Below are 26033 nucleotides of genomic sequence, written 5' to 3' on the forward strand. Positions count from 1 at the left end.
CGACAGAAAACGAGATGGTGTTTGACATGGCGGTACGGCGGCTGACTCGAGACCATCTGTTCAGGGCAGGAAAAGCACCCCTAACATGATAGCTACTATAGCGAAGTTTTCACTTATAGCCCGCTGAAGCTACTTGTTAATTTCGTCTCAACTGTTGGTGTGACATATGTCAGCGTCTCAAACTGCGGCCCCCATTTTCTTATTCTCTGACATCCCCTCAGCTTCAAACTATTCTTGGCTCGCTAAAATAGCACCAGACATCTGCACCTGTGTTTCATCTAAACATACGCGATCAAGCTATTGAATTCATCTCTTATTTCAGGAGTAAACCTAGCAGCTCTTGAGAATAAGCATGTCGCTCCAGATCAAAGCGAAAGCGACGAACCAGAGCAGCCCTCATGCAATCGCATGTTACGCGACAACTGTCATCTAGTCCCAAACGAACTACAAGATGCTTCCCACTGTGGAAAGATCAACCGGCTCTCTAAGCCGGGAATCCAAGTCAAAATAAGGCGACGGGACACGAGAGTCGATTTCTTGTCCGAGGAAAAGCTCGCAAAATGCTTTTGTTGACAGGAATACGCGGGCCATTCCTAAAGAAATGTCATTTCATCAGCATATGATCTAGATATGAGAATGTTCGCCCAGAAAGAAACATTTCAAGGTCCTCCGACACGAGTGTCCCAAACTGTGGATTTGAGAAGCATTGGAAAGAGGCAAAATACATACCGTGACCGTGATAGCCTCCGATCAGATACTGACCAGGCTTTTCAGGTAACTCTCCGATGAAAGGTAATAAGTCCTTGCTGAGACCCATGATGCCGCTCCAAGCGAATGGAACAGGATCTTCGACACCGGAGCTTGAACCTGTACTAGACTCTTTCCAGCCCTTGAAGGTCCGAGATGGTCCATCTTTGACATAATCTAGCACCTCGGGAACAGCAAAGGAGTCATCGCAGTCTCCGTAACCACCTTTGGGCCCGCTCGGATGTGCTCCTTCTCCTCCACCCCAGATCAGGAACCTTTGCGGCCCCGGACGTTGAATAAGATAGTCGTAGTTATCATCGGACACGAAGGCAAAGGATGTAGATAACGGTACGTCGACGTATGCGGGTGGAGGCGCGATGGCCGCAACGTGACCCTTTAAGGGAATGATGCGCCCATCGAGCTCTGGGAGCAGATGTGAGGCATACCCGTTAGTAGCGTGTACTACCTTATTAGCAATGATATCACCACGACTAGTCGAGACAGTCCAACGACCTGAGTCACTGTCGGTTTGGGAAATTTCCAGCACCGGGGTATTGGTCTCAAGGCGAAGGCCAGCCCCGAGAGACTTTCGTATCATGGCCATGGCCAGTTTATATGGCCATAGGCTTGACGCAGGAAATGTGATGGCGCCAAAGCAGCTCGTAATGCGAAGTGTTTGCTCGGCCTCGGCCTTTGACAAGACAGTGATTTCGGAGACGTCACCACCGGCTTCCTTGAAGCCATTGTAAGATTCGAGTCCGGCTTTCCAGGTATTTTCCGTCAGATACACATCCGCAGACCGATATTCGACGAGATTTATTTCTTTTTCCAGGCCGTTTTCTCTGATGTACGCCAAAGTTTCTCGGTGGTTGGTTGCCTCAAACGTGCATTGTGCCACAGCTACTTTAGGGCCATGTAGCTTAGAGTAAGCAGTGAATCCCCGGTAGCAATCGGGTTTGATATGTCCACCTATGACACAACGTCAAATCTCGTTGGCCGTAGTAAAGGACATAGATGTACTGGTTCAGAATACGGACTTGCTTACCATTTCTACCTGTAGCGCCACTCACCGCGGCTCGGGCTTCGAGCATCAACACGGACTTCGGTCTGTTGGGTGACTGAGCTGCGAGCAGTCGATGAGCGATTAAGGCCCCGGAAATACCAGACCCGATAATGACCACATCTGCTGAGGTCGGAAGGTCGTGACTGTAAGCGCTCGAACGTCAGCGAATTCGCACGTATCGACTAGTTCATCAAAAATAGACGAGGAGGCTGGGGCTGACGAGCATCGCTTGCCATGCTCATGTCAAATGCACGGTTGCAACAATGTTTGAAAAGGAAGAAAAGTATCCCAATGACCTTTGACTACAGGTAACGCAATCTCATTTACAAAATCAGGGTTTTAAAGCCATTTGACTTACGACTGGTGGTTGCTGATGACTGGATCTGGCTCAGACTGCCAGAACGAAGCTGTAGGGTTGCTGACTGGCAACGTCCCCGTGTAAGTTGAAACCGACGCCATTGAGACCTATTTGAAACAGATAGAGAAGAGCCGGTTAATGGTACCAAAATCCAGCTGTTACTGGGTTTCCTTCATGTTTGAAGCAGGCTAGGTATTTGACAGCTGCATTGAAGATGAGATAGTGCACTGATAAGACGTCCGATCACCGGAGGAAACGCGGGGAATACAGTCCCCCCAACTGAACTAGAACTTTCCCCACCGTCAACTCGAGAAGCAGATATTTTTTTAGTATGTTCTGGGATAAGCCATGCTTGTATTCAAATCTTCTCTGTGAACCCGATGTGAGAAGGTGACTCGATACCTCCAACGGCAGTAGTAAATGGGCTGCTTTCGCGTACATTCTCTAGATTACCTAGGTGACTGTGCTTGTCCCTTCTAAGCGCATCAAATTATGATTCCGGCCCGAAGCAAGGCGCACCCTCACTCGGGTAGTTTAGGCCTGCACGGGGTGTTTCCATGCTTGATATGATACCCAAGCCTGGAAAATACCGACGACCAGCCCCAATATCCCAATAATGATCGCGATGAATACCCCAATAAGTGTCGCCAGCATCACATGCCTTGCTTGACTCCGCCGTTCCAACCAGACATAAATAGGTCTTCGGGGTCTAGGGTTCTCGAGTTCGTCGTATAAATCCATTAGGCGAGAACCCCAGTAATGGTACTTGATATCCTTCTCGGATTCTCGAAGGTATGGCTGGTACCCAAGACTTAGACAGTCGGGGTCGAAGGAAGCCTTTGATACTAAAGAGCGTAGTAGAGTCCGTGATTCCTTGTCTAGGTCGAATAGAATATTCTGGAGAGAGTCTAATGTTTCCAGGGCTAGCTGCCGTGGCAGGATAGGTCTAAGATATGTCAGTGATTGTAGTCAAGAGCCCTATACTTTCAAGCCCTTACTCCTCCTTGGTATCCTTTGAGGCTTTCAGGCACTCCTTCAAGAAGGCAGTGTGGTGAAAGAGCTCGACGACTCCAGTCTTGCGATCCATCCGAAGATGATTCCGAAGGTTGTCTGTGCCTTGAAGAGACAGTCCAGCGACTTTCTTGAGCCTTGTTGCTCTCAGTGATGACTTGATACTGGGCAAGGACTCGTCAGGCTCATTGAGATCCGGGTGACCTCTGGCTGAGAACGTAGCTGAGACAAAGTCTCGCGCGGACTGGTCGTTCTTCCAGATGCTTGACTCGATATTTCCAGTTTGTCTCTCGTACGAGCAGCTAATCATCAGAATAGCCTTGATGGCAAGATTGAAGGCTTGCTTCTCGTCCTCTGGAATAGTGAAATTGCCTCCTTGCCGACATGAAAAGTACTCTTCTGTCAATTCAGTTCTCCGAACCTCTGGTTTAGATTTGATCAACATAATAATCTCATGCAGATCATCGTGCGATCGTAAAGCTTGAACCTCATCCGGTGGGAAAGCATCAGAGACGTACGACGCCGTCATCTCTCTATAGTACTGAAAATAGGGTTCAAACTTCGTCATCTCGGGCCTAGAATTCTTATTTTCATTGTCAACGCAAAGTTTCCAATCCCACAGAGCTTGGCCCAGTCGCTGTAGTTGCGACCTCGTAACCGACTCCAACGGAAATGTTTCCATCTCATACTCTTCCATAATGGGCAAAGAAGCCCAGGAGATGTTTGATCCGAAAACTTGAAGAAACTGCGACAGTGCAAGTCTCCTAGAATTTTAAAAGTTCTCGACCAGAGCTATGGTTATCAAGAATGAATGGAGCGAGGCGATCCTAGCTGCGGCACATGCACGCTGGAAGCAGGCTGCGTGATTGAGAGCTGTCATTGGATCGTCCGCAGATTTTGCCGACTTTGCCGCCGTGACTGCATACACATTACAGGAGGCAGTGTCGGGGGCTTAGCTGTTAACGTGGCAGCGATTATTGGAGTCTTGCTTTCGAAATGTGACCTAGGAAACCCAAGTCCGCCTGATTAACCTCACCTTACATGTAGAAGCCGTTTTGCCCCAGCTCTGAACCAGCCAAACATTTCTTTTCTTTCTTCTTGCTGTGTAAGCCTTCGAATTGTAGTCACCATGGCCGATGTATCTTTGGCAGTCGTCACTCGCGACGAAATCATCAGCTGCTTCAAAGAAATGCCTCGGAAGCCATGGACTTCAAATCCAGCTTCACGCCACGTCACTCCTACTTCAGAACCTTCGTCAATATCGAGAAATTTCACAGATTCAGGATACTCGTCTCCAGATGATCCTATCGCGTCTCACACCCAAAATAGAGTCCAAGACAGCAAGTTGCCTAGTCTTAAAGGAATTCCAGTCAAGTTGGGAGGCCAAAATCTCCTCAGATTCAAAAGCAGACCAAGCAAGCCTACGAAAGATCGTTTCAACTACATCATTGATCAGATAGAGCCATTGTTACTAGCTCGCTTGAAGAAGACTGGAAAGCGAGTTGGATCAATGGCATTTCGAACAATGATACTCGGGACAAATGAAGAGGACGCCAGTGAGCATATTGTCGTGCTTTGTCCCAACCAGCTGTTGGAGACTTTCAATGACTTCTTCGATAAGAACAAGATAATCAAAGAGTTATGTGAGCCGACCGAAGAGTCACCGAAATTCAGAATCATCGTTGAGGGTCGAGAACCACGTTTAACGGCGAAGCTGTGGCACTCACTCATGTCAATAGGCCACACTTCCATCGATCTTGAGAACCTTTTCAGCCCTCAGATGTCGAGTGTTTGCGGACGTTCTCTGAGACTCACAAATGTCCAGAAAGATGTGAGGGCCGCTACTTTCGGCGTTATGATCAAGGTGGTGAACACGGTTGGCCAAAGCAAGCTGTACGGAATGACGGCCGGCCATGTCTTCAACGACGAAAACACGACGACAAGCTCTGAAGAGCTGAGCCTCGAAGACTTCGAAAGATGTAGCTCAATAAAATTTTCGCGGGGTTTGGGCTACTACGATTCCGGAGACAGAGGAATGTTTCGCACATGCAAAGTCTTGAAGAAGGACGGATCCCAAGAGAAAGGCCCGGATTTCGATTGGGCATTAGTCGAATCTACGGAACTTTTTGGAGTCGGCTCGAATAGGTGCCCAGTAAAACACACGTCAGGAAGAGCCATTGAGTACTCCCTCACGACCAATTTTGGAACTTTTTCGGGGGATGACACTCAACAGGAGGTTGAGATGATTGCAGACGTCGATGGAAGTAGGCCTGGGCTCCTGTCAAGTGAGCCAGCTAGGGTTTGGTTGGAAACGGCAGATGCGTTCACGCCGGCGTATATTCTCACATTGAACGACGGCGAGGGTAATTTTCACAACATTTCGTGCTAAATCAAATGACTTTGGACTAACTTCCGTTCACAGTGGGCGAAGGCGACTCCGGTGCGTGGGTTGTGGGGTCATCCTCTTACGACGTTTTTGGCCACACAATTGCAGCAGACATGTTTGGCGACGCATACGTTGTCCCTTTGGATCAAACATTCAGAGACATTCAAACAAGTCTGGGCGCAGAATCCGTTCATCTAGCTTCTCCGCAAGACTTAGCGCCAAGTAAACCCCCCCAACCCTCCCACGAGTTCTTCTCCGATGAACGGTTGGACTTCGGCCCCTGTTTAGGACATTCCGATCACAATTCCGTGGTTTTCCTCCCTGATGTGTATAGTTGGAAGCCAGGTGATACGCATGGACTGATAACCTCTATGAATGTCGGTGCTACAAGTTCAGATTCCGCCTACGGTTCGATCAATGTCACCCCGCAGTCAGAGAGCTCTGAAGTCATCAGCCCAGAATGTTCATTAGAAGGGAGTAGTTTTGCACCTGACACTGATCCATTTGCCGACGTCATTCGTCAGGAAGTTCAACCTGAATTGCCTTCTGGCTTGGGAAAACGGAGAAGAGTGTTGGCAGGACTACCGCGACGTCCCAGGTTGTCGTTGGCCAATGTCAGCGAGGATGGCATTCCTGCTGGGCGGACAGCCAAGCGGAGGCGTCAATCAACGGGGGCTTATGTGGATGAGACCTTTTTCGAAAAATTATCGTGATGGAACGATATGTTCAGGAAATAGACAGACCGAAGGATAACCTGAACAGACGCTTAGTAGACTTGGTACTGAGCATGTGCATTAAACAATTTGCCCAATTCCTTCTGGGTCTGGCTCATCTTGGAGACATCCACGAACCGATTGGTGAGAATCACAATCTGCTTATGAGAGGCACCAAGACTTGTTCCAGAAGATAAGACAGCTTGAGAAGATAAACAGACTTCCCTCTCGGAGTATAACGGGTATTATTGAACAGAGAATAGAACAAAAAGAAGGAAGCCTAGAAACAAGAGAATAAGCTTCCATCGGAAACATATCCTCCCTCCTCCTGCAGCCCCTGTTTTTACATGTACATACAAGACATCCAGTTGAGAATGCTGTCCTCACGGCCCTGCGCGTTCGCGTTTCGCCTGCCCATGCCGTTGAATCCCTCAGCCCCTTTGCCGTGTCCTGTCCTGTCCTGTCCAGAAGTTTCCCAATGATGTGTGTGGATATGTTTGTCATTAAAACGGACGCGACAGTCGTGATGCCGGGTCCAGGGGGTAAACGCAATGCCGTCACCGTCGTCGTTGTTGAGTCTGACGGTCTTTCTTGATTCATGAATGTGATTTCGGTGGTCGCGTACTCTACATGGGGGCTGGGGCCTCGTCAACCATCTCAGCGTCCTCGGTGACGGCGAGCACGGCGTCGAGCACACCGTCGGGACCCTCGCCTTCGTACGTCTTGCCGCCCTCGTACGTCTTTCGTCTCCAGCCGCAGGAATCCGCCGGATCCTTGATCCACTCCGTTGTGGGAAAGTAGTGCTCATTCTTCTTCATGGTGATGACCCAAGGCACGCTGTCGAAAGTGACAGCCTTCAGCCGGAAATCTGCAAAAGACACGGTTAGCTGATGGGAAAAAAAAACACTAAGTCGCAAAGTCACTCACAGGTGTTGTCTGGGATCTTCTGGACGGATGCGAGGAAGGTCTCCAGATCAGGCGTCGCCTTGCCGTTCACATGAGTGATGAAGTTGGTGGGCGCGAGGCCGTACTGGTAAGAAGGCGAACCACGGGTGCGGGCCGAGACATACACCTCGCTGTGCAGCTTGCTAATCTGCTGTCTGACGGCGTGGTGAGGTCGGTGCAGAACGGCTCCACAGAAGGAAATGGCATGATCGGTCTCGACATCGTCGGCGGCGACGGTGTGGGCCTTGATTTGGATCTCCTCGCAGTCACGGACAATGACGGCGTCGAGAACCTCGTGAGAGTACATGATGTCCAGCTCTGAAACCTTGGTAATGACCTTGCCATTGAGCATGAGCAAGATGTCACCCTCGAGCAGAGCACTAGACTGCTCACTGCGCTCGAAGGTTCGCTTGCTGACCATGAACAGCTGGTGGTGTGTCTTGTTGGCTTCGGTGACCTTGCTAATCCATTCGTCAGAGACGCCCATCACTCTAGCCTGAGCCATGGCGATGGCCCTGAACTCGACGGATAGCATGCGCAACTTGGGAACGATGCCTTGTTGGATCTGAGACACGACAGGTAGCAGAGTGGGCGTGGCAAGGCCAAGATGGTACTCCTCATCACGGTTGCTGCAAGGAGAGCGCTCGCCCAAGTAAGTGAGCCAGAGGGCTTGAACCGTACCGTCGTCGGCAACGAGAACACCGCTTCCACACTGATTACTCAGGCTCGTGTCAACAGTGATGGCATCGACGTTGATGGCACGGTATCTAGGTGCACCAGAGTTGGCCGGGATAGCCACGGCGGTGACCTCAGTGACTGTAGTAGAGGCATGGACAATCTTTCCAATCCTATTGTATCCCATGAAGTTGGTGGAAGCTCCTTGGGTAATATTATCCGTGCTCAACCTCGCACTCTGGACGGGAGCATTGACCAGCTTCGGGTCGTACTGCACGATGGCATAGTTTTGCAGGGGGTGGAGGAAGACGACCTTGCCCTCGACGATGATCGAGTCCGCAATGGTGATTGTCACATCACACAAATCGTAAGGCACAATTGCTCTTGAGATGACAACGAGACCCTTGTCAGCATCGATCACCAGGCCCATGCCCCACTTCCTGTTCTTGGGGAAGCCGTCCAGCTTGACGGGCATTGTGCAGTTGACATGGACGAAGCTGCGCACCAGGTCAGCGATGGCCGTGTGCTTCACATTCTCAAGCTGGATGAAAGAAGCGGAGCGAGCAACAGGCGGCTTGGGAGGGAGGGGATCAGCAAGGTCAGTGAAGTCCCAGAGTCCCGTCTCGTCGTTTCGGACGGCCATCTTCATCTTGGCTGACCAATGTCGGTCAACGTAGACGATTGTGGTGTTCAGAGTGTGCAGGTCACGCAGGTGCTTATAAGTGGCAACTACGCGGGACTTGTCCGGGATCGTCTTCATCACCTCGATGAAGGTTTCCAGATCAGGGGTCTTCTTGTGGTCCACGGTCTGAATCAGCCAGCCGTTGTCCGCATTGTCGAATCTGAAAGAGCCAGTCGCCTCGCAAACGAAGACACCTTGACACGCAACACCGTATAGACGGGCCTGCTGATATGACAGGCTGTGAAAGCTGGCACCTGCGACGGATACGAAGCGGTCAGGGGTGATCTGGTGCAGGTCACCAACCTTGACATCGACCTCAATATCCTCGCCGCCTCTCTGGAGCAGGAGATGGATGGTTTGGCCGACATTCGAGTCCAGCAAGTCATCCAGACGGATGAATTGACCCACACGCTCGCCGTTCACCTTGACAAGGATGTCGCCCTCCTCGATCTTTTGGTCAGACTGGCCCTTAGGAAGTACTATTTCGGCAACAAGCATATTGTTGTCCTTGGGGAAGTGCTGCCGAGTCGCGGCCTCCGTCTCTGGAGTCAGGCCGAGCCGTCTACACTCGTCGAAAGGCTTGAGGAGGAATTGGCACTGAATATCACCTCTCGTGACGGGCTTGCCCTGGCGAATGCACTCAAGGGCTCGTAATGGTCGGTCCAGGGGGAGAAAGTAGTCTGTCGAAGCACCATCGGATCGTCCACCAGCTTGCAGAGCCACGGCAAAGCCGTCAACGTTCACAACCGGACTGCCAGAACTACCGCCACTTGCGGCCGCGTTGGCTTGATAGTAGCAGGTGTTGAAGTCGCTGTATCCTTCTCCGTACTCCGGCGCATTTCTGTCGAGACGACTGATGAAGCCAGACAAGATACTGAGCTTCTCTCCGGCATCGTTACCCACAACTCTGATCTCAACACCAACTGTAGAGCCGTTAGCGGATCCACTCCCCGAAAATATAAACCATCAAGGTGGTTGCATACCCTTCGCAAGGTCTGGACGAAGTACCAGCGCATTCAGCTTCATGTACTTGACAGCCTTGGGGTCGAATCGTAGAATACCAAAGTCGTGAACAGGATCGCGGTAGACTGGGTACGCAGCAACCTCCTCGTGGTTGTCGAAGACAACGTAACCCCAGAACGGTCCGGCTCCAACGACGTGTCGGTTCGTCAAGATGTATCTGTAGTCCCACATCGTCAGCCCCCAACCTCCCATTACTCTGCAACGGTGGAAATCTTGACGTACCCCTTCTGAGCGTCCACCACAAAACCAGTTGCCTCACTCGTCAAGGCCGCGTCCGTGTCGAAGGAGCATGTCTGGCAGAAGCGAATGGAGACGACGTTGCTGACAACGTTCTCGATGGTCTTTTGCCACGCCTCCGGCTCCTGCGTGATGGGAAACATGCCGTTCAGCCTCGCTGCATCCTCGAATTCGCTCTCCTCTTCCTCCTCGACGAGCTCAACCTCGGGCGTATTGTCGCCGGCAGACAGCTTGCCGTTCAGGGCGCGGTGCTGCTTATGCGGTCGCAGACCCTCGGGACTCGTAGGAGCCTTGCGCTTGGAGCGCGGCGATGCGCTGTTGCCGTTCATGTTTGTGGTCTCGGTCGTTGTGTTTTGGGTAGAGGAAGGTTGGTTTTTGTGCTGCGGCGTCGACGAGGGATCGGGTCCGACGGCTGCTAAGAAGGGGCGGCGAGTCTGGGCGAAGACGGTTCGTCGCGTGGCCTTATAGCTAAAGTCTCTGTGAGAACTGGCTAAAGCTATGCGGGAGTAGCCGCGTTGTGAGAACGGGAGGAGCTCTTGTAGGCGTCCAAAAAGCTGGGGGGAGGCAAGGGTGAGGGTGGTGGTGGTGGTGGTGGTGGTGGATGCTGTCCAAGGTCGTCGTGGTGATACTGCCGGGGTGGATGCAAAGCTCAAGCAAGTCCCTCTGCCTGTAAAGACGGAGCGCATCCAGCAAGAGAAGGGGAACGAAAAGGGTTGCAACCTTCAGCTGCGGATACGGAAAAGAACAATGCCTTTGTCAATGAACGGCGGGGAATTGGCTGCTAGGTTATCAGGGTAAAGTGTGGCAGAAACTGAAGCTGCTGCGCATGTGATCCCCGGTAAGTGGTAAGTGTGGCAGAGGGGATCAAAAAAGAGTTGTGCTGCATCCAACGACTTTTCCACGTCGTTTGTCGTCAAAAATTTCAGGTGCGGGACGATGGCAAACAAACAGGATCTGTCCGAAATGGGGGCCACCCAGGTGAGATCACCAGGCTAGATGCATAAGAGCCCGCTGAATGGGTGCATGTCCCGGGTGGATGCCCATCCCTGCCACGGTCCCCACTAATTCCCCGGTTGCTGATGTAATGTGACACTAGCGTCCCTGTTGAAGCCCGTACAGTTCGCTAACTTAACACTCCCGACGGCAGACGTCAACGAGTGTGTGTGCCTGGCCCGCAGCTCTAAATGGGACGGAATGGATCATGCTCTCACGCACCACACCACCAACGACCGAACTCCAGGCTGCAAGACTATGCAGGTCTCACAATGTACTGATCGAATGACCGGCTAGGATGCACCTTCAATGGTAGTCTGTCTTCGGCATCCTGATTCGTTCAGCAACAGGCTTATCGATTTGTCGGGCAAGGTTTCGGGGCTTCACCTCCACCCACCAAGTCGATTGATATGTTTTCCCATACGAGCAAGCACTCGTCGCCACTGCTCTCCATCCGCAACTGATCCCATCCTGTCTTTCCTACCTTAATTCTCCAGTACTCGAATATCTCCGGGGAGAGAAGAGGTCACAAAGAGAAGAGACACGGCGAAAGAGCGCGAGGCCTAAGGCGATGGGGACAGCAAGAGAGTCAAAACACGAGTCAAGAGTATTCTTTCTGATTTCTGCTGGCCTGAATTACCTAAGAGACGTATGTGAACGTAAGAGCGATGGGTCACAAAGTCTGTCCCCAATTCCAAGCCATTTTCAGCGTGATATCCGTTCCCGTCGCGGAACCCAATGAATGCCATGCGCAGCCATGTAGAATGAGATGGCTATCTAGCAATGGCAGGAAGCATACGACAAGCTACTGCTCACCATCGTTGTCTTCCTTGGTCTCGGCTTGGGTCTCAGCCTCGGCCTCGGCCTCGGCCTTGACCTTAGCAGCCTTATTGGCCGGAGCGCGACGCTTCTTGGGGGTTCCGCCTGGTTAATAATATGAATCAGCTTTATGTTCTGACGAGAACGGTGAGTCTAAAGATGATACTTACCAGCGTTGGTCGCAGCAGCAGCGCGCTTCTTGGGGGTGGCCGCCTTGGTCTCCTCGCTGCCCTCCTGGTCGTCGGCCGCCTCGCCATCTTCGGCAGCAGCGACGGTCTTCTTCTTGGCCAGCGCCTTGCGGGCTTGGGAAAATGTCAGAATAGTGTGGAGGGAAGACTATGGAGTGAGTGAGAACTTACGGGTTTTGGCCTTTGGAGCAGGGGCCTCGCCGTCCTCGCTGATGTTGAGGTCACGCATCTGAGCCACAATAGCGGTCCACTGGCCCTGCATGGCCTTCAGAGTGCGACCTTCCATATTGACTCTCTTCCACTCAACGCCCCTGCCATCGGGCAGCAGAGTCGCGAGGACGCGCAGCACAAGCTGGAACTGCATACTGGTGTGTCAGCAAAGATTGAAAATGAAAGTGCCGCTGGATCAAGACCTACGCGCTCGGTATCGGTCCAAGCACCCACGCGGCCAGCAGCGGGAGCCGCCTCGCCGGCGTTGGTGGCAGCACCCTTGGTATCAGCCATGTTGAAAGGATGGTATTCTTGTGCTCTATCAGTATTTGTTTTTGTCAGCCGCTGAAGAAGATCTGCATATAGCAATAGTAGAGCGCGCGAGGGGCGAGAGAGATTAACAGAAGCGAGGCAAGATTTTAAGGCAAGGGCGAAAGTGATGATGATGATGATGATGAGAAGAGATGAAGGAAGGTATGCGACGTGAACAATGCGATTGAGTGTGCTGGTGATGGCGAGGGTTGAGTGAGGCGGATGGAGCTTGGTTCCCGGGATAAATAGCTCACATACAAAGTTGGAAGTGATGGTAGACGATGAAATAGATGCAGCTAACTTGAGTTGCTAAGATGCAATGGTATGTGGCTGAGAGCTCAAGCCTGAAAGTGAGGAGAATGTGATGGTGATGAAGTGAAGGTGAGGAAGTGAGAAGAGTTGAGTGAGAGGGTGGAAGAAGGGGTTTTTATTTGAGAGAAGGTGGGAATGAAGATGGCCTTTGGGAGTGTAAAACAGGAAGGAAGGTTAGAGAAAGGTAGGTCCAAGACATCTCCTTCCTCGCGCCCGTCCTTCTTTCCTTTCCAGGAGAGCCACCTAGAGCTCTTTTAGCGAGGACTGACGGGTATGAGTTCTCGGAGTAAGGTCTTCAGAGGCAATGGATGGAGGGATGGCAAGAGGACAGGAATGAGGCAGTTAACTCGCCCAGAAGCCGCTTCACCTTTGATGATCCCAAAACAGGTTACCTGTTCGGAAAACCCCATGTCTGGCCAGTTGTAACATCTCGCCTTCCAGACAAACTCATGAAGATAAGGGGAAGGGAAAAGAAACCACAAGTCACCAAGGAAGCCTTTTCCTCAACTCACATAGAACAGCAGAGATTTCTGAGCAATGTCCCCAAGTGGTGTCCATCCTGATGCCAGCACATGTTCGAAGCCCTGTGCTTCTGAGCCGATTTCTGGAAAGACCTCATCTTGGGCGTAGGCTTTGCAGGCCGCAAGGGGGGAAGAGTCAACGCGCCCCGCGTGCCAGTATCCGTGGACATGATTCTCGACAGAGGGAAAAGGGGGAGGAGAAGCAAAGTAGAGTGGCTTCAAATGCTGATTTCGATTCCGCCAGCGACAGGTGGTTGTTTCAGGCTTGAGCCATTCAATAGGTAATGATTGCAATTATCTGAATGGGAAAAGAGAATGACAGCCGGTCTACTTGGATGAGCGTCACTAATTAAGCGTGGCCAGATGTTTACATAACTGGATCGTGAAATCTCGAAACCTCGTTGGCTCATGGCACGCTCAAGTCTCCTCCTTTTCGGGGGAAATAGCAGTAAGCAAGGCATTACATGGTGAGAAGACGGACACAAAGGAAAAAGGCAAGGAAAGAAGTGAATGGAAATTATTCTAAAGCAAAGCAAAGCTAGAGAAAGAAATGAAATGTGTAGGGTCTTCGCGATGACTTCAACGCTTCCTAGGTAGATTGGAATCAATGTGAACTGATCTCATGAAACATCAGTCTACGGAGCATTCCCTGATCATACGATTACAGGCGCAGCAGAGGACAACACTTACTGCGCCATGCGAAACCAAAAAGCGTATACAGGAGAGTATTCACGAGCTGTGGAACAAATTCCCAACGACAAAATGCATAACTCTAATGATGCTGTTTGTCTATTTGTCTCCCCATACCTAGTCAGCGTTGAAGAGGACCAACCAAGCTTGGTGGGAGTAGCCTCAAAAGGAGGCCAAGATTCTGATACATATTACACAACCGGTCCATCCATCTTAGCCAAGGCAAGAAACAACCAAGGCCTGGCCATGCGAGGTCATGGTAACCATAGAGCAGCACGATCGTAAATAACCGAGCGAGAGACCCCAAAAAACCCAACGCGAAAGAGCATCTTAAGAATGTAGCGCAAGTACGAGGCATATATACACACGCCTTCCTCCCCTTCTATGTCATAGTGTTCTCTCGCTGTTTACGATGTCGGCGAGTGAGTGTATATGCAACGCGGCCTGATCGAGTGTGCAGGTCATGAGAGACAAGGTCGAACGGTGGTTAATATCCTCCCAAATGCCGGGTATCGTTCCGTGTCGTTTCCCATTTAGTCCGAGCTTTCGTCAAAGTTGAAAAATACACTTCCGTAAGTGAAGAACAAGGATTTTGAAGGCAGAAGAATCCTTCCCGGGCAGGAGGCGCAAACAGAATAAGAGCCGTCACTCATGCCATCTTGCCCTTGTACACCATGAACTCGCGGATGCGTGCTTCATGGTCTTCGCATGCAACAGCCCACTTTCTTCGAACCTCCTTATCTTGTGCCATCCACTCAAGATACTCATGAATCTCGTCGTCGCCGCGAGAGACGAGGAAGGAATAACCCTTGCGAGCTCGGAGATCAGCGATGTTTGCCTTGCGAGCATTGAAATGCTCAATGACTTGAGCGTTGAAGATCTCCCATCTCAGAACGTAACTCTGGAAGTCCTGTGTGTACTTCTGCCAGGCACCGCCAGTTGGCTTCAGATTGACCGCAAAAGTAGGCGGCGGTCGGGGTGCCTGCGGGATGACCGGGAAATCGAGCGAAGGTTTCTTCTCCTTCTCGATCGGAGCGCGGCCCGACGGCTGGCTCTCGAAAGGCAGATTCATCTTGAGATCATTCAGGGAACCTAGGCCAGAAGGGTTCTGCGCGAATGGCGCCACATTCTTAAGATCAGCAAGGCTGGCCCTAAACTCCTCGCTGTCTTCGGAACCGGCGGCGTTTGGGTTGAAATCTGGCTTTCGCGCAGGTGGTTTGGGGCCGTTTTCCTGCAAGCCATTGCCAGGCCTCCATTCCGGACGAGATGGCTCCACAGGAATGTTTCTCGCGCTATTGGAATGATCTCGCTTCTGAGAAGTCCCCGTTTGTGGGGGATCGATATCCATGGCATTCGGGCTGTTCGCACCAATAGGCTCCGCCATTGACTTCCGTCCTCGCCACTCGCCCTCCTCGTCACTGTCGTAGTCATCATTCACCAGTCCTGCATTACCACCTGCCGTCGGCTTGACCTTGGTCTTTCTGGAGTTCACTCGAGAGATTCGGGTAGGGGATGTTGACGTAGAATGCGTCGAGTGTGGCACAAAGTTTTGAGCTCCAATCTGCTGAGTCCAGTCCTGAGCGTCAAACTTTCCTTCGGCAGAAGGTGAGCCTGTCGGCTGAACCGAGATGTCTTTCTGGTGCCTCAGACTTGGGCGCTTGATCGGTGATCGACGGCCTACGCGGCTTCCAGACTGCGAACGAACCTTGGCGGCTTGGTCCTGGATCGGACTACCGGCACTGAATTTCCAGGCATCGGGCCCATCACCGTTTACAAAGCTAGTGTTAATTTCCTCAGTGCTCCTCCGGCTGAATGTCGGTTGCTCTGGCGCGGTTCGAGTAAAAGTATCATCGTCGATCGGGAAATTGAAGCTATTAGTAGTAGTCTTGTCAGCTTGGTTCAGTGTAACATCGTGACCAGGGTCAACTGTGTGGCGCCTGTCACGACCGAGCGGCGTCATGTCTGGGGCCTGTCTTTTCACAAGCTTGCTCAGAAGTTCACCCTGCTTTCGCTCGAATGGCGTGAGGGAGTGGCTTCTCGACCTATCTCCACTGGGAGAGGGCGAGTCGTACAATTCTGTCTTGCTTGACTGCTCGGGAAACGGATGTTGTGTTGGATGCCCTTTGCAAGCCTTGGCTCCAGGCTCGTTCCGCACATTTGGATACGCAAGAAGAGAAATAGAAACCGGAAAAAAAGACGTTTCGTACATTGAAGCTCCTTGTGTCGTGTGGGTATTCCCTGCTCCTGCGGTGGACGTTAGCTTTTGCAGGAACTTGCCGCTATTAAGACCTCACCATTGGGGTTCTGGGAAACCGCGGGCTTTGGCTGCGCATTGTCCGGAGAAGGACCAGTAGCCGTGTTCGGCGGCGTGTATCTTGCGCTTGCGCGTGATCTAAATGGATCCTTGGGCGAGTGAGACGCAGTGGCGCTCGCCGAGTTAGGGCGATCATCTTGCGGCGTCGAAGTCGAAGTACGCGGGCTTGACGCCTCAGTCCTTGCTTGGCGTGGAACACTCTGGGCGCGTTGACGAGCGCTGCCGGGTGAAAGGTTGGGGGCGTAGCTTTCCTGAGGTGGCCGAGGGCTTTCGCGTGTGCTTTTTGCTCGTCCCACGGAGATGCCATCGAAAGGATTCAGTTTCTCGCCGCCATGTGACATGTAGGGAGTGCTTTGGCGGGAATCTGAGTAGGCCTCTCTAAATTGTGCTAGGGGATCCGGCACCCCTGCCTCTTGTTGTCTACGAGCATTGTCTGCGAAAATGTTGGTGTGTCGGGACGAGGTGGAGTAATTGGAGGAGTTCACAGGAGGCTCATCTGCAGGGACTGGCGAGTGAGGAGTGTAGCCAGGTTTCCGTCCAAAGGAAGCCTCCGCCCTCTGTTTTTGAGAAGGAGTCCGGGGGACAGGTCGCTTCGGGGTCTCGGGCTTGGCGGGCTTCGGCTGAGACTGGCCGGCCCGGCCTTTCATATTCTCAAAGGCGTGCCAGGCATTGCGCTTCGCTTCCGGGTCGTCTCTTGTCTGCGCTTTAGCTGTGGGGGCCGCGCCCGAAGCAAAATTGCGATATCTGCTGGCCCCCGAGGCAGGCGGAGGCGGCGGCGGATTACGAGCTGTCGCATTACGACGAGGCGGGGGAGGAAAGTTGGCACCGGCATTCTGCCAGGGGTTGCCTCGGACTCCGGACGCTGTGGGATATCTCGATCGCGTTCTCCCAGCATCATATCTGGCTCGTTGTTGAGGGTCAGTAAGGATTTCGTGAGCTGACTGGATGACCTGGAATCGGGAGTTGACTTCGGCTTCTCTGCCCGGATTTCGATCGGGGTGGTACTTGAGTGCTGGCTTGGGTTAATCAACTCGTCCGATATGAAGAGATCAACTTGGCCGTACCTAGCTTCCGAAACTGCTTCTTGATCTCGTTGGTATCTGCGTCTGCTGCAAGCTCCAGGTCCGCGTAGTAATCGCGGCTCATATCGACTCCTCCCATCCTGACGGTGGGTGCTCGCTCAAGAGACTTAAAACTCTTGAAATGCTGACTGCTTTGTCCAAAACGCCTGCCAAGCTCAGGATATCTCGATGTGATGAGGATTCGTAGGGCCGTAAACCAAATAAAGCAGGCTCGAGGTTATCAAAAATAGTTTCTCCCGTCAGTGTTCAAGGGTGATGGGACGTAGAAACACGGCCTTGTGTTGGGCAGGTCTTGGTGTGGCGTAGCTCACAAGAGCCGCCTGCGTAAATGGTGGCTGAGTAAAGTGACGTGACAGTCGAGGTTCGCAAAACGATCGGCTTCTCTTAGCACCGTTATTTCGATTCAGCAGCAAGTAGTCGCACAAGCTGTCTGTGGCTTCGACTTCTACCACGTTGGCAGACGTAGGTTCGTCGTCGGAAGGTCGATCGAAAGCTATGTGTGTCTGCAAGAGGGATGGATGCGAAAGAATGAGTGGACTAAGGCAACAAAAGAGTCAGCAGTCGTGTCACGGGTAAGTTGGAACAAAGTAGTAGAGGTTTTAGCAATCGGAAGTTATCGCGGTGAAAGGCACGACAATGGTGTCAGACGAGGTAAGCAACCAGGGAAGTAACACGAGGGTAGCAGTCGCCCAGTCGTAAGAAGACGGGGAAGAGGATCGGCAGCTATTCCCCACGGATCTGAAAGGTTTGCTGTTTGTTGCCCGTAGCAGCGTTATGTCGAACAGGCGACTACTGCACAGCAAGGATATGCGTTGATGCTAGATGACGGAAGCAGGCACCGCGGGGGAGGAAGAGAAGCGATCCGAAGCAGGGTGGGCGGGCTTGCCAGGTTGAGAGATCGGGCCAACCAGTCGGCGGATGGGGGGGGAGGGGAGCGGCAGGAAGGTCGTCGGCAGCGGTTGGTCCTTCACCGTCCTCCTGCTTGACCATCACATAGAGAAAGACGCGGTGATGATTGGGTAGATGCGCTGCGACATGCGTGTGTGGGAAAGCAACTCACCGAGATGACGTCAAACTGGAAGGCGGCTGCTGCTACAGCAGATGCCAAAAGCTGACAGCCGTGGGCGAATGTCGGACAAGAGCCGCGGGTGCCCGACGGGAGAAGCGAGATGGAAGAAAGGCAGATTTATGCGACGTTGTTCCAAGGAAAGGGGTCGCGGGTAGTTCGTCAACGCGAGAAGAAAGGAGCCGCATCAGCAGGTGCGAAACCGAAAAGGAAGAAGCAAATATGAACTGAACCTTTTGTTTTTGACGGGCCGTCCGATTCCACCTCTGTCCGGTTGCGGGGGCAGCAGGAGGGATGGATGGGGTAAATGGAAGGCTCTAATTTTTTTTAGAAGAGTTTCCAGGGACTCCCCGGCTTTCTGGCTCCCTGGCCTCGAGCTCCCCGGCCGTTGCCTGCTTGCGCGGCACCCTTTGACTCTGCTTGCTTCTCTCCACTAACACAGACGACACCCTCCCGCCTGGCGACAAGACGCGTGTAAGTGCGCTTGATGTCGGTCTCGCCCCATTCTTCAAGCAAACTGGAATGTATCTAGGCAGTAAGAGGACATCTGCGAATCAGGTAGCTGAGTGCGATCAACATACATATCGTCGCCATGGTGGGGACTTCATCGCCTCAAGCCTCACCCGAGTTGCCTAACCTTCCTCTAGTCAGCCTGTTCAGCTGGGCTAAGCCACCGTTCTAGCGTGGAACCTCGGCAGGCGTGATGCGAATCGCCTGGACTAACGGAGTTCCAACGGAGTTGATGAGGGATTCAAAGCTCCCATGTTGCCTCAGGTACTTAGTCTACTTACAGCACTACCTCGATTCGACGGCTTCTATGCCGCTACATTCCAGTCATGGGTATCCTCATGTCTCGAGACAAAACGTTCAAAGGCGAGTCCAAATTCGGCAACCCCATGCCGGCCTGAGCCAACACTGAAGTAACGTATTACTAGTAGACAGTAGCTTGAAATCTCCGACTGTACAATGGTAGCAAGAAGAAGGAAGGCATCAATGGCGGAACCCCCACCAACTGTGCCTCACATCTGCTCAAGATATATCTTCCTCAACATTCCCTTAAGCCAGATGGATCGCCTGAGCTGCCTATAGATAGGAGAGTGAGTATGTTGAAACATATCGAGGCGACTTCTATTGACAACCAGGTCGTTGTCCCAAACCAAACATTGCCCGGTTTCCCGTGTTTGCTCATCCGCAGTAAGCCGGCCGGACGCCTCCCCCGCATGAACCAAGTCCGCGCGAGCTGGGGCCAACTGCTATGCCAGTCGAACCTACGCCAGGTAAACAATCCCCATAGCCACATCAGCATGCGTCTGGCGCCAACGATGCCGCTTTTTTTCCTCTCAAGCTTGCGTCCATCACTAGTCTACGCAAAAATAAGTCATGAGAGGGGACGATTAACTATTTGGTACCAAACACATGGGCTAGACGACGTCAGGATCAGGACCCGCCCCCGCCATCTATACAGACAAGGGTTGTATGGCTGCTATGGTGTCCCGCTGTCCTGCCTCAGCAACGGTGATATTTCATTGTCATGTCATTGTGGTATTCTGATCCCAAGATAACCCGACATAGGAATGATATCCCTCAACCTGTCTGGCCAAAGTCATTCATCTCAAGTTGCCCGACGGGTGAACAAGAGGGGAAGACTACACCTGTATCCATTGGCAGTCTCCTTAACTCATGTCGCATCCCCTCGCTCTTTTCACACAGATAATCCAGATACGTCATCACGTCATCGAGTCTTCCCGCTCAAATTTTTGATGTCGTGGCGGTCACCCTAATGTAGTCTTTGATTCCCTGACAGATGCACCAGAGCAGACCCCCGCTGCAACCCAACTCGCGCAAATCAATCCTTGAACGCCATCGCTGTGAAATTGTTTCCCAGCCCCTCTTATTTACTTATACATGCATAGTAGGCTTTGGTTGTTGTATGGAAGTTGGGTACTCTTGTCCTCGGTCTCGTGACCACAAAGACAGCCATCTCTATGAGTTTCTCTTGGGGGTTCCCTCATTGACCCTCACAGCTGGGTCGGCGCAGTGGTCTTCGTCCATCCTCTATTCTTCATGTTCACCTCGACAGCCCTCCAGATCGCCTCTGCAGCTTCTTTGTCCCGGAACTTTGCCGCTTCCTGGGCGCCGGTTCCATCGCGCCAACGGTCAACGCCAAGCTGCAATACACGATGGCCCCAGTCCTTCACGCTGTCTGGCGGTTGCTCGCCGCGCCAGCCGATAAAGATGCCCAAGATACGGCGGAACAGATCCGGGGGAGAGCTCCACTTGTAGTTCTTGAACTGCCACGACTGACCGGTGGTAAAGACGGCGACGACGCGGTTCCAGTACTCGGGCTTGAACTGCTCAGGGCCCTCGACGAGAATGAAGCGCATGGGTCGCGATGGGTCGATGTCCTTCATGACACGGGAGACGTGCAGCATGCTGGCGGCAGCGCTACCGTCGGGTTGCACATAGCGTCCTCCCTCAAGAAAGGAGCGAATATTGGAAAGGCGCAGAAGGGACGAGGCGGAGGGCGAGAGGAGTATGATAGGGTCAGGTCGGCGCGTCGGGGCCTTCTGGTTGAGCGCGAGGGATGGGTTGGCGCTTATGTTCGACGAGCCGTTGGGCTTCTTCTGGATAAAAGGAACGGCGAGCTTGCGGACATGGGAAAAGTCCTGAGAAGATTTGAGTCAGTCATGTGCAGGTGGGTTGAGAGTTTGAGCGCGACTCACCGTGTGCTTCACGCCGCGCAACACAGAGTTGCGATCCCCCATCTTGCGCTCCCCATTGTAGATGACTGCCAATCTAGGATCCAGAGTGCCTCGTCCAGCTCGACTCGCAGCAGTTGCCGGAGCAGTTTTGGACGCGCTCGCACTAGCTCCCTCCTTGCCATCCTTGTCGCCAGCCAGAGGCTTGATGTGTTCACTCTCCTCACTGGCACCTTCCAACCAAGTAAACAAATCCAAGCGTTCGACGAAGGCAAGGTTCTGGACAGTTCCTAGGCTGCCCAGCTCTTCGTTTAGGCGGGTCGCGCTCGCGTTGTACTCGGGAATCGCAACATCCTTGTTTAGCCAGGCGAAGTAAATGGATCGCAGGTCGACAGGGCGGTCGCTGGAGATGAAGCGTGTCGGTGTCGAGAGCGATACAGAGACGGGAGCTGGGTGAGAGAAGAGCAGATGGGTAGCTTTCGAAAGAGGTACCTCGGTGGCAGAGGCATCGGCTGAAGCTGTAGGAACTGCAGGTCGTTTCGATGCGATAGATTGCCGCAGCAGGAGCAATGGATCCTGCTCGTTAGCAGCCATGATGGGAAGTCGAAATAATGATTACTAGGATGGTTCGCGCGTCTTCCTAGAGCTTCCGGAGGCCTGAAAAGATGACCAGGAGGTGTAGAGTACTGAATTGAGCGTGACTTGAGTTGTATATGAAGATGCGACGGGGAATTTACCAGCCTCGAAAGTTGGGTCTAGAGGTTCAGCCTCACAACCTGGCTGCCGACGATTTCAGCCACACCCGGGACCCACCACCCCATCAACCACATCTCTGTGCAGCTGCGCCACACGTGTACCTCTTACAACCGTCCAAGGCTTCAAGATGCCTTCTCTTGGTCTTTTTATCTGCACCCACCTTGGCAGTAATAGGTTTGACGATGACTTCTTCCCTGATGAAGCATGAACGATCTGATAGGACTGTAAGAATGTATTGATTTTCGTGTCTACTAGGTCATGATTGAAGGTGAAGCCGATCTCAGTCCCACATTGATCTCTCGTCGGTCTGCGAGGTGACTGATACTTCTGATTTTTGGCGCATGTCACTCAGTTTTTGCTCGAGCTTGAGTGCAGACTCCTTCCTCCCCCTTCCGTGATAAACACAAAGTCCTTTACCGCCTGACAAGTGCTTTGGGTTCGCGGGGCACATTGGACTATTGGGTAGATGCTCCGGGATGTCAAACTCGAAATTGCGAGGTCCTGTCAGTCTCCGCTTTGGTTGTGTTCTCTGCTTCGCTTCCCACCACTCCTTTGGTTTTTTCGGGAGACTGTCGTCGCATTTTGTGTAGTTCCTTTTGGCGCTCATAGATCTGGCCGGTTGAGTCGCGTCCCAGGAATCATTGTCGTCCCCAGGTGGTACCATGTCTGTGAAAAAGCCTCGTGGCTTCCCATCCGCAGTATCCTCGTGCGTTGGCGGAGTTCTCACCCTTGTAGCTTCCTGGAGTGACGGTCAGTTGAAGATTGCTCGGAAGGAGGTGTTTCCAACACACTCACTCCAGCAGGATATGGCGTCAGGGTATAGTCAGTTTGGCCTATTCCTTGGCATTAGTTCACATCAAAGCCGGCGATTATGCATGCATCCTACGACTCAGAAAGCCCTCGGGATCAGGCGTCACAGGTGGCGTTTTTCCGGCCAAAAAGTCTCGCACAGAGCTTGTGGCACTGCTGATGGTGTTGTCTGACCCTTTGCGATGCCAAGGGGCCTTTCCGAACCAACCCGTGCCTGTTGCCGCAGACTTTTGATCTTCTTTATTGTTGAACCAAATCAGCGTCTTGGATATCGGAGAGCTTGAAACGTTCTTCGGCGCATTGATGAGTTGCTCAGAGGCCAAAGTTTCAGATACCGACCAAGACGATTGTTTCTGTATAACATCAGAATCTGCTCCGTTTGGTCCCCCGATGATATACTGACAGTCTTGTTCTTGAACAAAGAGAACATTTTAATGCTTTTCCGGCTCTGGCTGCTCTGACTTATCGACGGAGCACGAGAATCCGCACGGTGAATTGATCTCAATGGCTGTGACAGCTCCGACGGAGGCTGTTGGGGCGGTGTTGGCAGTTCCTCGTCAGGTACATTCAGGGTATGTTGAATGCTGGGCATCCGGTCTAAACTTGGTCGTACTGCGTGAGTCGGCGGGCGCTGTAAGGATAGGACTAGAGCTTCCTCCGAGAAGGGGCTCAGGGGGCCATTGGAGCCGAGTGCGGACCTTGGTGACGGGGAAGCATCCGTCACCAGGATCTCCTGTTCACTAGCACTGACGTTGCGAATCTTGGGGGATTTGTTGGCCCATCTCCAACGCTTATTCGCACTGCCTTGGCGATGTTTCTCTGAGGTAATCTCTCGCTCAGCCCAATAGCCTTCCGGAAACCAGACCTACTCGCATCCTTCTTTGGGGGGCCTGGGGGGGTCATGATAGCTCCCAGGTCGCTGAGTCAGTGGCCAGTCTCTTGGCGACGGCTGAGTCGGAGTTGATCTTGTGCTGGGACGGGGCAGTGACTGCGGAGTAGCAGGTGTTATTGGCAGCGACCCAAAATAACCGTCACATTGTAGGGGCTTGGGAGTACTGGATCCATCCCAACTATCTCCAGGCTCATAAGGCGATCCCTCAGGACAAGTGATCCGGAGCGCCGTTTTGAAGGACAGCCTTTGTACATCGCGATGGGCTATGGGATAAGACTGCGACGACGGTCTGCGATCAGAATCAGCGAATAGAGCCGCCATTGTCGGTATTTGGCAGACTTACGAGCGTCTGCGAGTCCGGACGGGATTCTGGAAGGGGTCCTGGAATGCCACAATACTACTCATCGATAGACCACTTGCCGAGCCTTGACGTCCCGTCGCTTCACGATTGTTGTTAAGTGACAGACTAGAGGCCATTAGGCCAAGGACGGCTTACTTGGGATTCGTGGAGTTAGGGGTCCGCCGAATTGGCAGGGATAGGCAGGCTATAGGGACGATCATAAAGATACTCGATAGATGATTAAGAAAAAAAGGGTTTAGAACGAAGTCTGGTCGGAAGCCCTGTCGCATGGCTTTGGGAGTTCGGTGATGAAGGCGCCACGTGGTGGTCCCCGTTCATGTAGACCTTCGGCCAACAAAGGCAAGACCAGACACCTACTTACTTAGATAGGGTGAGTAAAGGGGCTCCTGCTTCTGTGAAGTGGGAAGTTCAGAGACCACGTGAGGAAACACAACATGACGTCAGGAGCTTCTCAGAATCCATTCGATTTAGGATTGCGGGTATCAAATCAGACCTGCTAACGCCTTTTAATGCCCAGGGGTTGGCCAAGCTCCATTTCCCATGTCCCAATTTTTTTCATGTGTCGTTCAATCCACGAGCATCGTATCATCGCCGTCGAACACGGCGCTCTGCTGCTCAACAGCCACTCCTTTTCCTCTGCCAGCCAATAACTCTCGCCTGATTTCAGGCGCAATCGAGTGGTGGCCGTGAGTCAACAGCAAGTCCAGCAACGCCTCTCGCTGATCCTCACTCAGGTCGTTCCTGTATCTTTGGGCGAACACCAAAAGATTTTGGTGGAAGACGACGGGGAGCGACTTAACCATATCTCCAGAGAAGGACTGACCCTCCTTGATGGATGCAGGGTCCACGCTTCTGAATCGCAAGAAATGGAATACGAGCGAGTCGATGACCTGGTACGGGAGGGCGTACTTCTTCTCTAGCAAAGCCCTGATAAAGATGTTGGCCGCGCCACCGCCCTCGGTACCCTGCGAGGCTTCCTGTGCAGCACTGTCACTGCGTTAGCACAAAAACCCACCAATCCTAACGAGCGGGAGAACTCACATCTCAGTAATACCCTTCAGGGCCGCAGCGGAATGAAGTACCGGCACTGACACTCTGACGAGTACAGCAGAAACAATATGCGCCTCGCGAACCGTGCAGCCGCTGGAAAGAAGAGGGAACAAGAAGCCGAGGAAGAACGCTCGGGGCTTGTACAGACTCTTCTTCAGCGCATTGAACAAGTGCACATTCAGCTTTTTATTCTCGTAGATATCCTCGCGGACCTTGTCGAGGACAACAATCTCCATGAACTTCTGACAGACGATGGGCTTCGAGGCGGAAAAGATCCTCGTCGCCTGGTATACAGCGTTGGGCGACCACTTTTGGGGCTCCGTAACCTCAATGATGTCCTCCCAGTGAGGCAGAGTTGGCAGGATTTTGAAGGGTTTAGGCAATGGGCCGCTCTTGTATCGTGACAAAATATGCCCAACCCTAATAAGGTTAGCGACAGTCTTCCGGCGAGGGCAAAACCGAGGTGCCTACTTTGTGTACACTTCAATGACCTTCGGAGGAAGCTCATAATCCTCATCACGGACGGGCACGCCTGCTGCTTTCCGGGCCTCGGCAGCCTCGTGGGCCGCGATCTTCTCCAGGATGAGCTCCGTCAAGTTGGTGCCACCGCCAGCCATCTCGTCGTCGGGGCCCTTGCTACCCCAGCCGTGCTGGTTCAGCATCGCAGCAGGGTCATCTTCAGCTTCGGGCAAGAACTTTCGGTAGGTCTCGAGGTCTTCGGGGTCAATCTCGATCTCCTCAACGATTTCGTCCTCCTCACCCCAGGCCTCTTCGTCGTCGTATGCCTGCTCGTCGCCCACATCGGCACCATATCTCGATTCGATTCCGAAAAGGTCGACGGTAGGTTTCGCTACGGTTTCTGGCTTCGCAGAGCCGTCCTCTTCGGCAAGCTCTCGGCCTAGCTTGAGAATATTGCGACTCCGTGTCGCATCAACGAAGCCGTCACCATTGTCGTCTTCGTCCGCGTTCTTGCCCTTCTTCTTCTTTGGCGCCTTATTCTTCAAAGGACCTGTAGCAAGGATATCATCCTGCAGAGGGTTGTGTCTCCGCGACTGGCGGTCGGTTGGGGTGGTAGCCTTGCCCATTTTCGAGAGATACTCAGTCACAAATGATCGTGG

At 52.6% G+C, this 26033-nt stretch overlaps 8 protein-coding genes across 8 annotated transcripts; 1 reads left to right on the top strand and 7 right to left on the bottom strand.

The window, feature by feature from the left end:
• Positions 1 to 444: 444 nt before the first annotated feature.
• On the bottom strand, positions 445 to 2269 carry CORC01_10376 (uncharacterized protein; the record flags this gene model as incomplete). The annotated part of the gene is made up of 4 exons (XM_022622004.1): positions 445 to 593; positions 730 to 1716; positions 1793 to 1953; positions 2169 to 2269. 4 exons carry the CDS (start codon positions 2267 to 2269, stop codon positions 445 to 447), a joined length of 1398 nt encoding a protein of 465 aa, XP_022471492.1.
• A 433-nt stretch (positions 2270 to 2702) lies between these two features.
• On the bottom strand, positions 2703 to 3876 carry CORC01_10377 (uncharacterized protein; the record flags this gene model as incomplete). Its single annotated transcript, XM_022622005.1, has 2 exons — positions 2703 to 3114; positions 3167 to 3876. 2 exons carry the CDS (start codon positions 3874 to 3876, stop codon positions 2703 to 2705), a joined length of 1122 nt encoding a protein of 373 aa, XP_022471493.1.
• Positions 3877 to 4308: 432 nt separating this feature from the next.
• Positions 4309 to 5568, top strand: CORC01_10378 (uncharacterized protein; the record flags this gene model as incomplete). Its single annotated transcript, XM_022622006.1, has 1 exon — positions 4309 to 5568. One exon carries the CDS (start codon positions 4309 to 4311, stop codon positions 5566 to 5568), a length of 1260 nt encoding a protein of 419 aa, XP_022471494.1.
• Positions 5569 to 6904: 1336 nt separating this feature from the next.
• CORC01_10379 (PDZ domain-containing protein) lies at positions 6905 to 12344 on the bottom strand (the record flags this gene model as incomplete). The annotated part of the gene is made up of 8 exons (XM_022622007.1): positions 6905 to 7146; positions 7206 to 9503; positions 9564 to 9760; positions 9826 to 10444; positions 11650 to 11757; positions 11823 to 11954; positions 12012 to 12198; positions 12258 to 12344. The coding sequence occupies 8 exons, from the start codon at positions 12342 to 12344 to the stop codon at positions 6905 to 6907; spliced, it is 3870 nt and encodes a 1289-aa protein (XP_022471495.1).
• A 2190-nt stretch (positions 12345 to 14534) lies between these two features.
• On the bottom strand, positions 14535 to 17360 carry CORC01_10380 (DnaJ domain-containing protein; the record flags this gene model as incomplete). The annotated part of the gene is made up of 3 exons (XM_022622008.1): positions 14535 to 16129; positions 16180 to 17211; positions 17264 to 17360. The coding sequence occupies 3 exons, from the start codon at positions 17358 to 17360 to the stop codon at positions 14535 to 14537; spliced, it is 2724 nt and encodes a 907-aa protein (XP_022471496.1).
• A 3005-nt stretch (positions 17361 to 20365) lies between these two features.
• On the bottom strand, positions 20366 to 21640 carry CORC01_10381 (Cdc73 family RNA pol II accessory factor; the record flags this gene model as incomplete). Its single annotated transcript, XM_022622009.1, has 2 exons — positions 20366 to 21013; positions 21071 to 21640. The coding sequence occupies 2 exons, from the start codon at positions 21638 to 21640 to the stop codon at positions 20366 to 20368; spliced, it is 1218 nt and encodes a 405-aa protein (XP_022471497.1).
• Positions 21641 to 22082: 442 nt separating this feature from the next.
• Positions 22083 to 23042, bottom strand: CORC01_10382 (uncharacterized protein; the record flags this gene model as incomplete). The annotated part of the gene is made up of 4 exons (XM_022622010.1): positions 22083 to 22541; positions 22598 to 22635; positions 22689 to 22965; positions 23016 to 23042. The coding sequence occupies 4 exons, from the start codon at positions 23040 to 23042 to the stop codon at positions 22083 to 22085; spliced, it is 801 nt and encodes a 266-aa protein (XP_022471498.1).
• A 1389-nt stretch (positions 23043 to 24431) lies between these two features.
• Positions 24432 to 26000, bottom strand: CORC01_10383 (bystin; the record flags this gene model as incomplete). The annotated part of the gene is made up of 3 exons (XM_022622011.1): positions 24432 to 24852; positions 24907 to 25335; positions 25387 to 26000. 3 exons carry the CDS (start codon positions 25998 to 26000, stop codon positions 24432 to 24434), a joined length of 1464 nt encoding a protein of 487 aa, XP_022471499.1.
• Positions 26001 to 26033: the final 33 nt, after the last annotated feature.

The sequence above is a fragment of the Colletotrichum orchidophilum genome (assembly GCF_001831195.1).
Source record: "Colletotrichum orchidophilum strain IMI 309357 chromosome Unknown Scaffold_102.1, whole genome shotgun sequence".
Taxonomy (NCBI): Eukaryota; Fungi; Ascomycota; class Sordariomycetes; order Glomerellales; family Glomerellaceae; genus Colletotrichum; species Colletotrichum orchidophilum.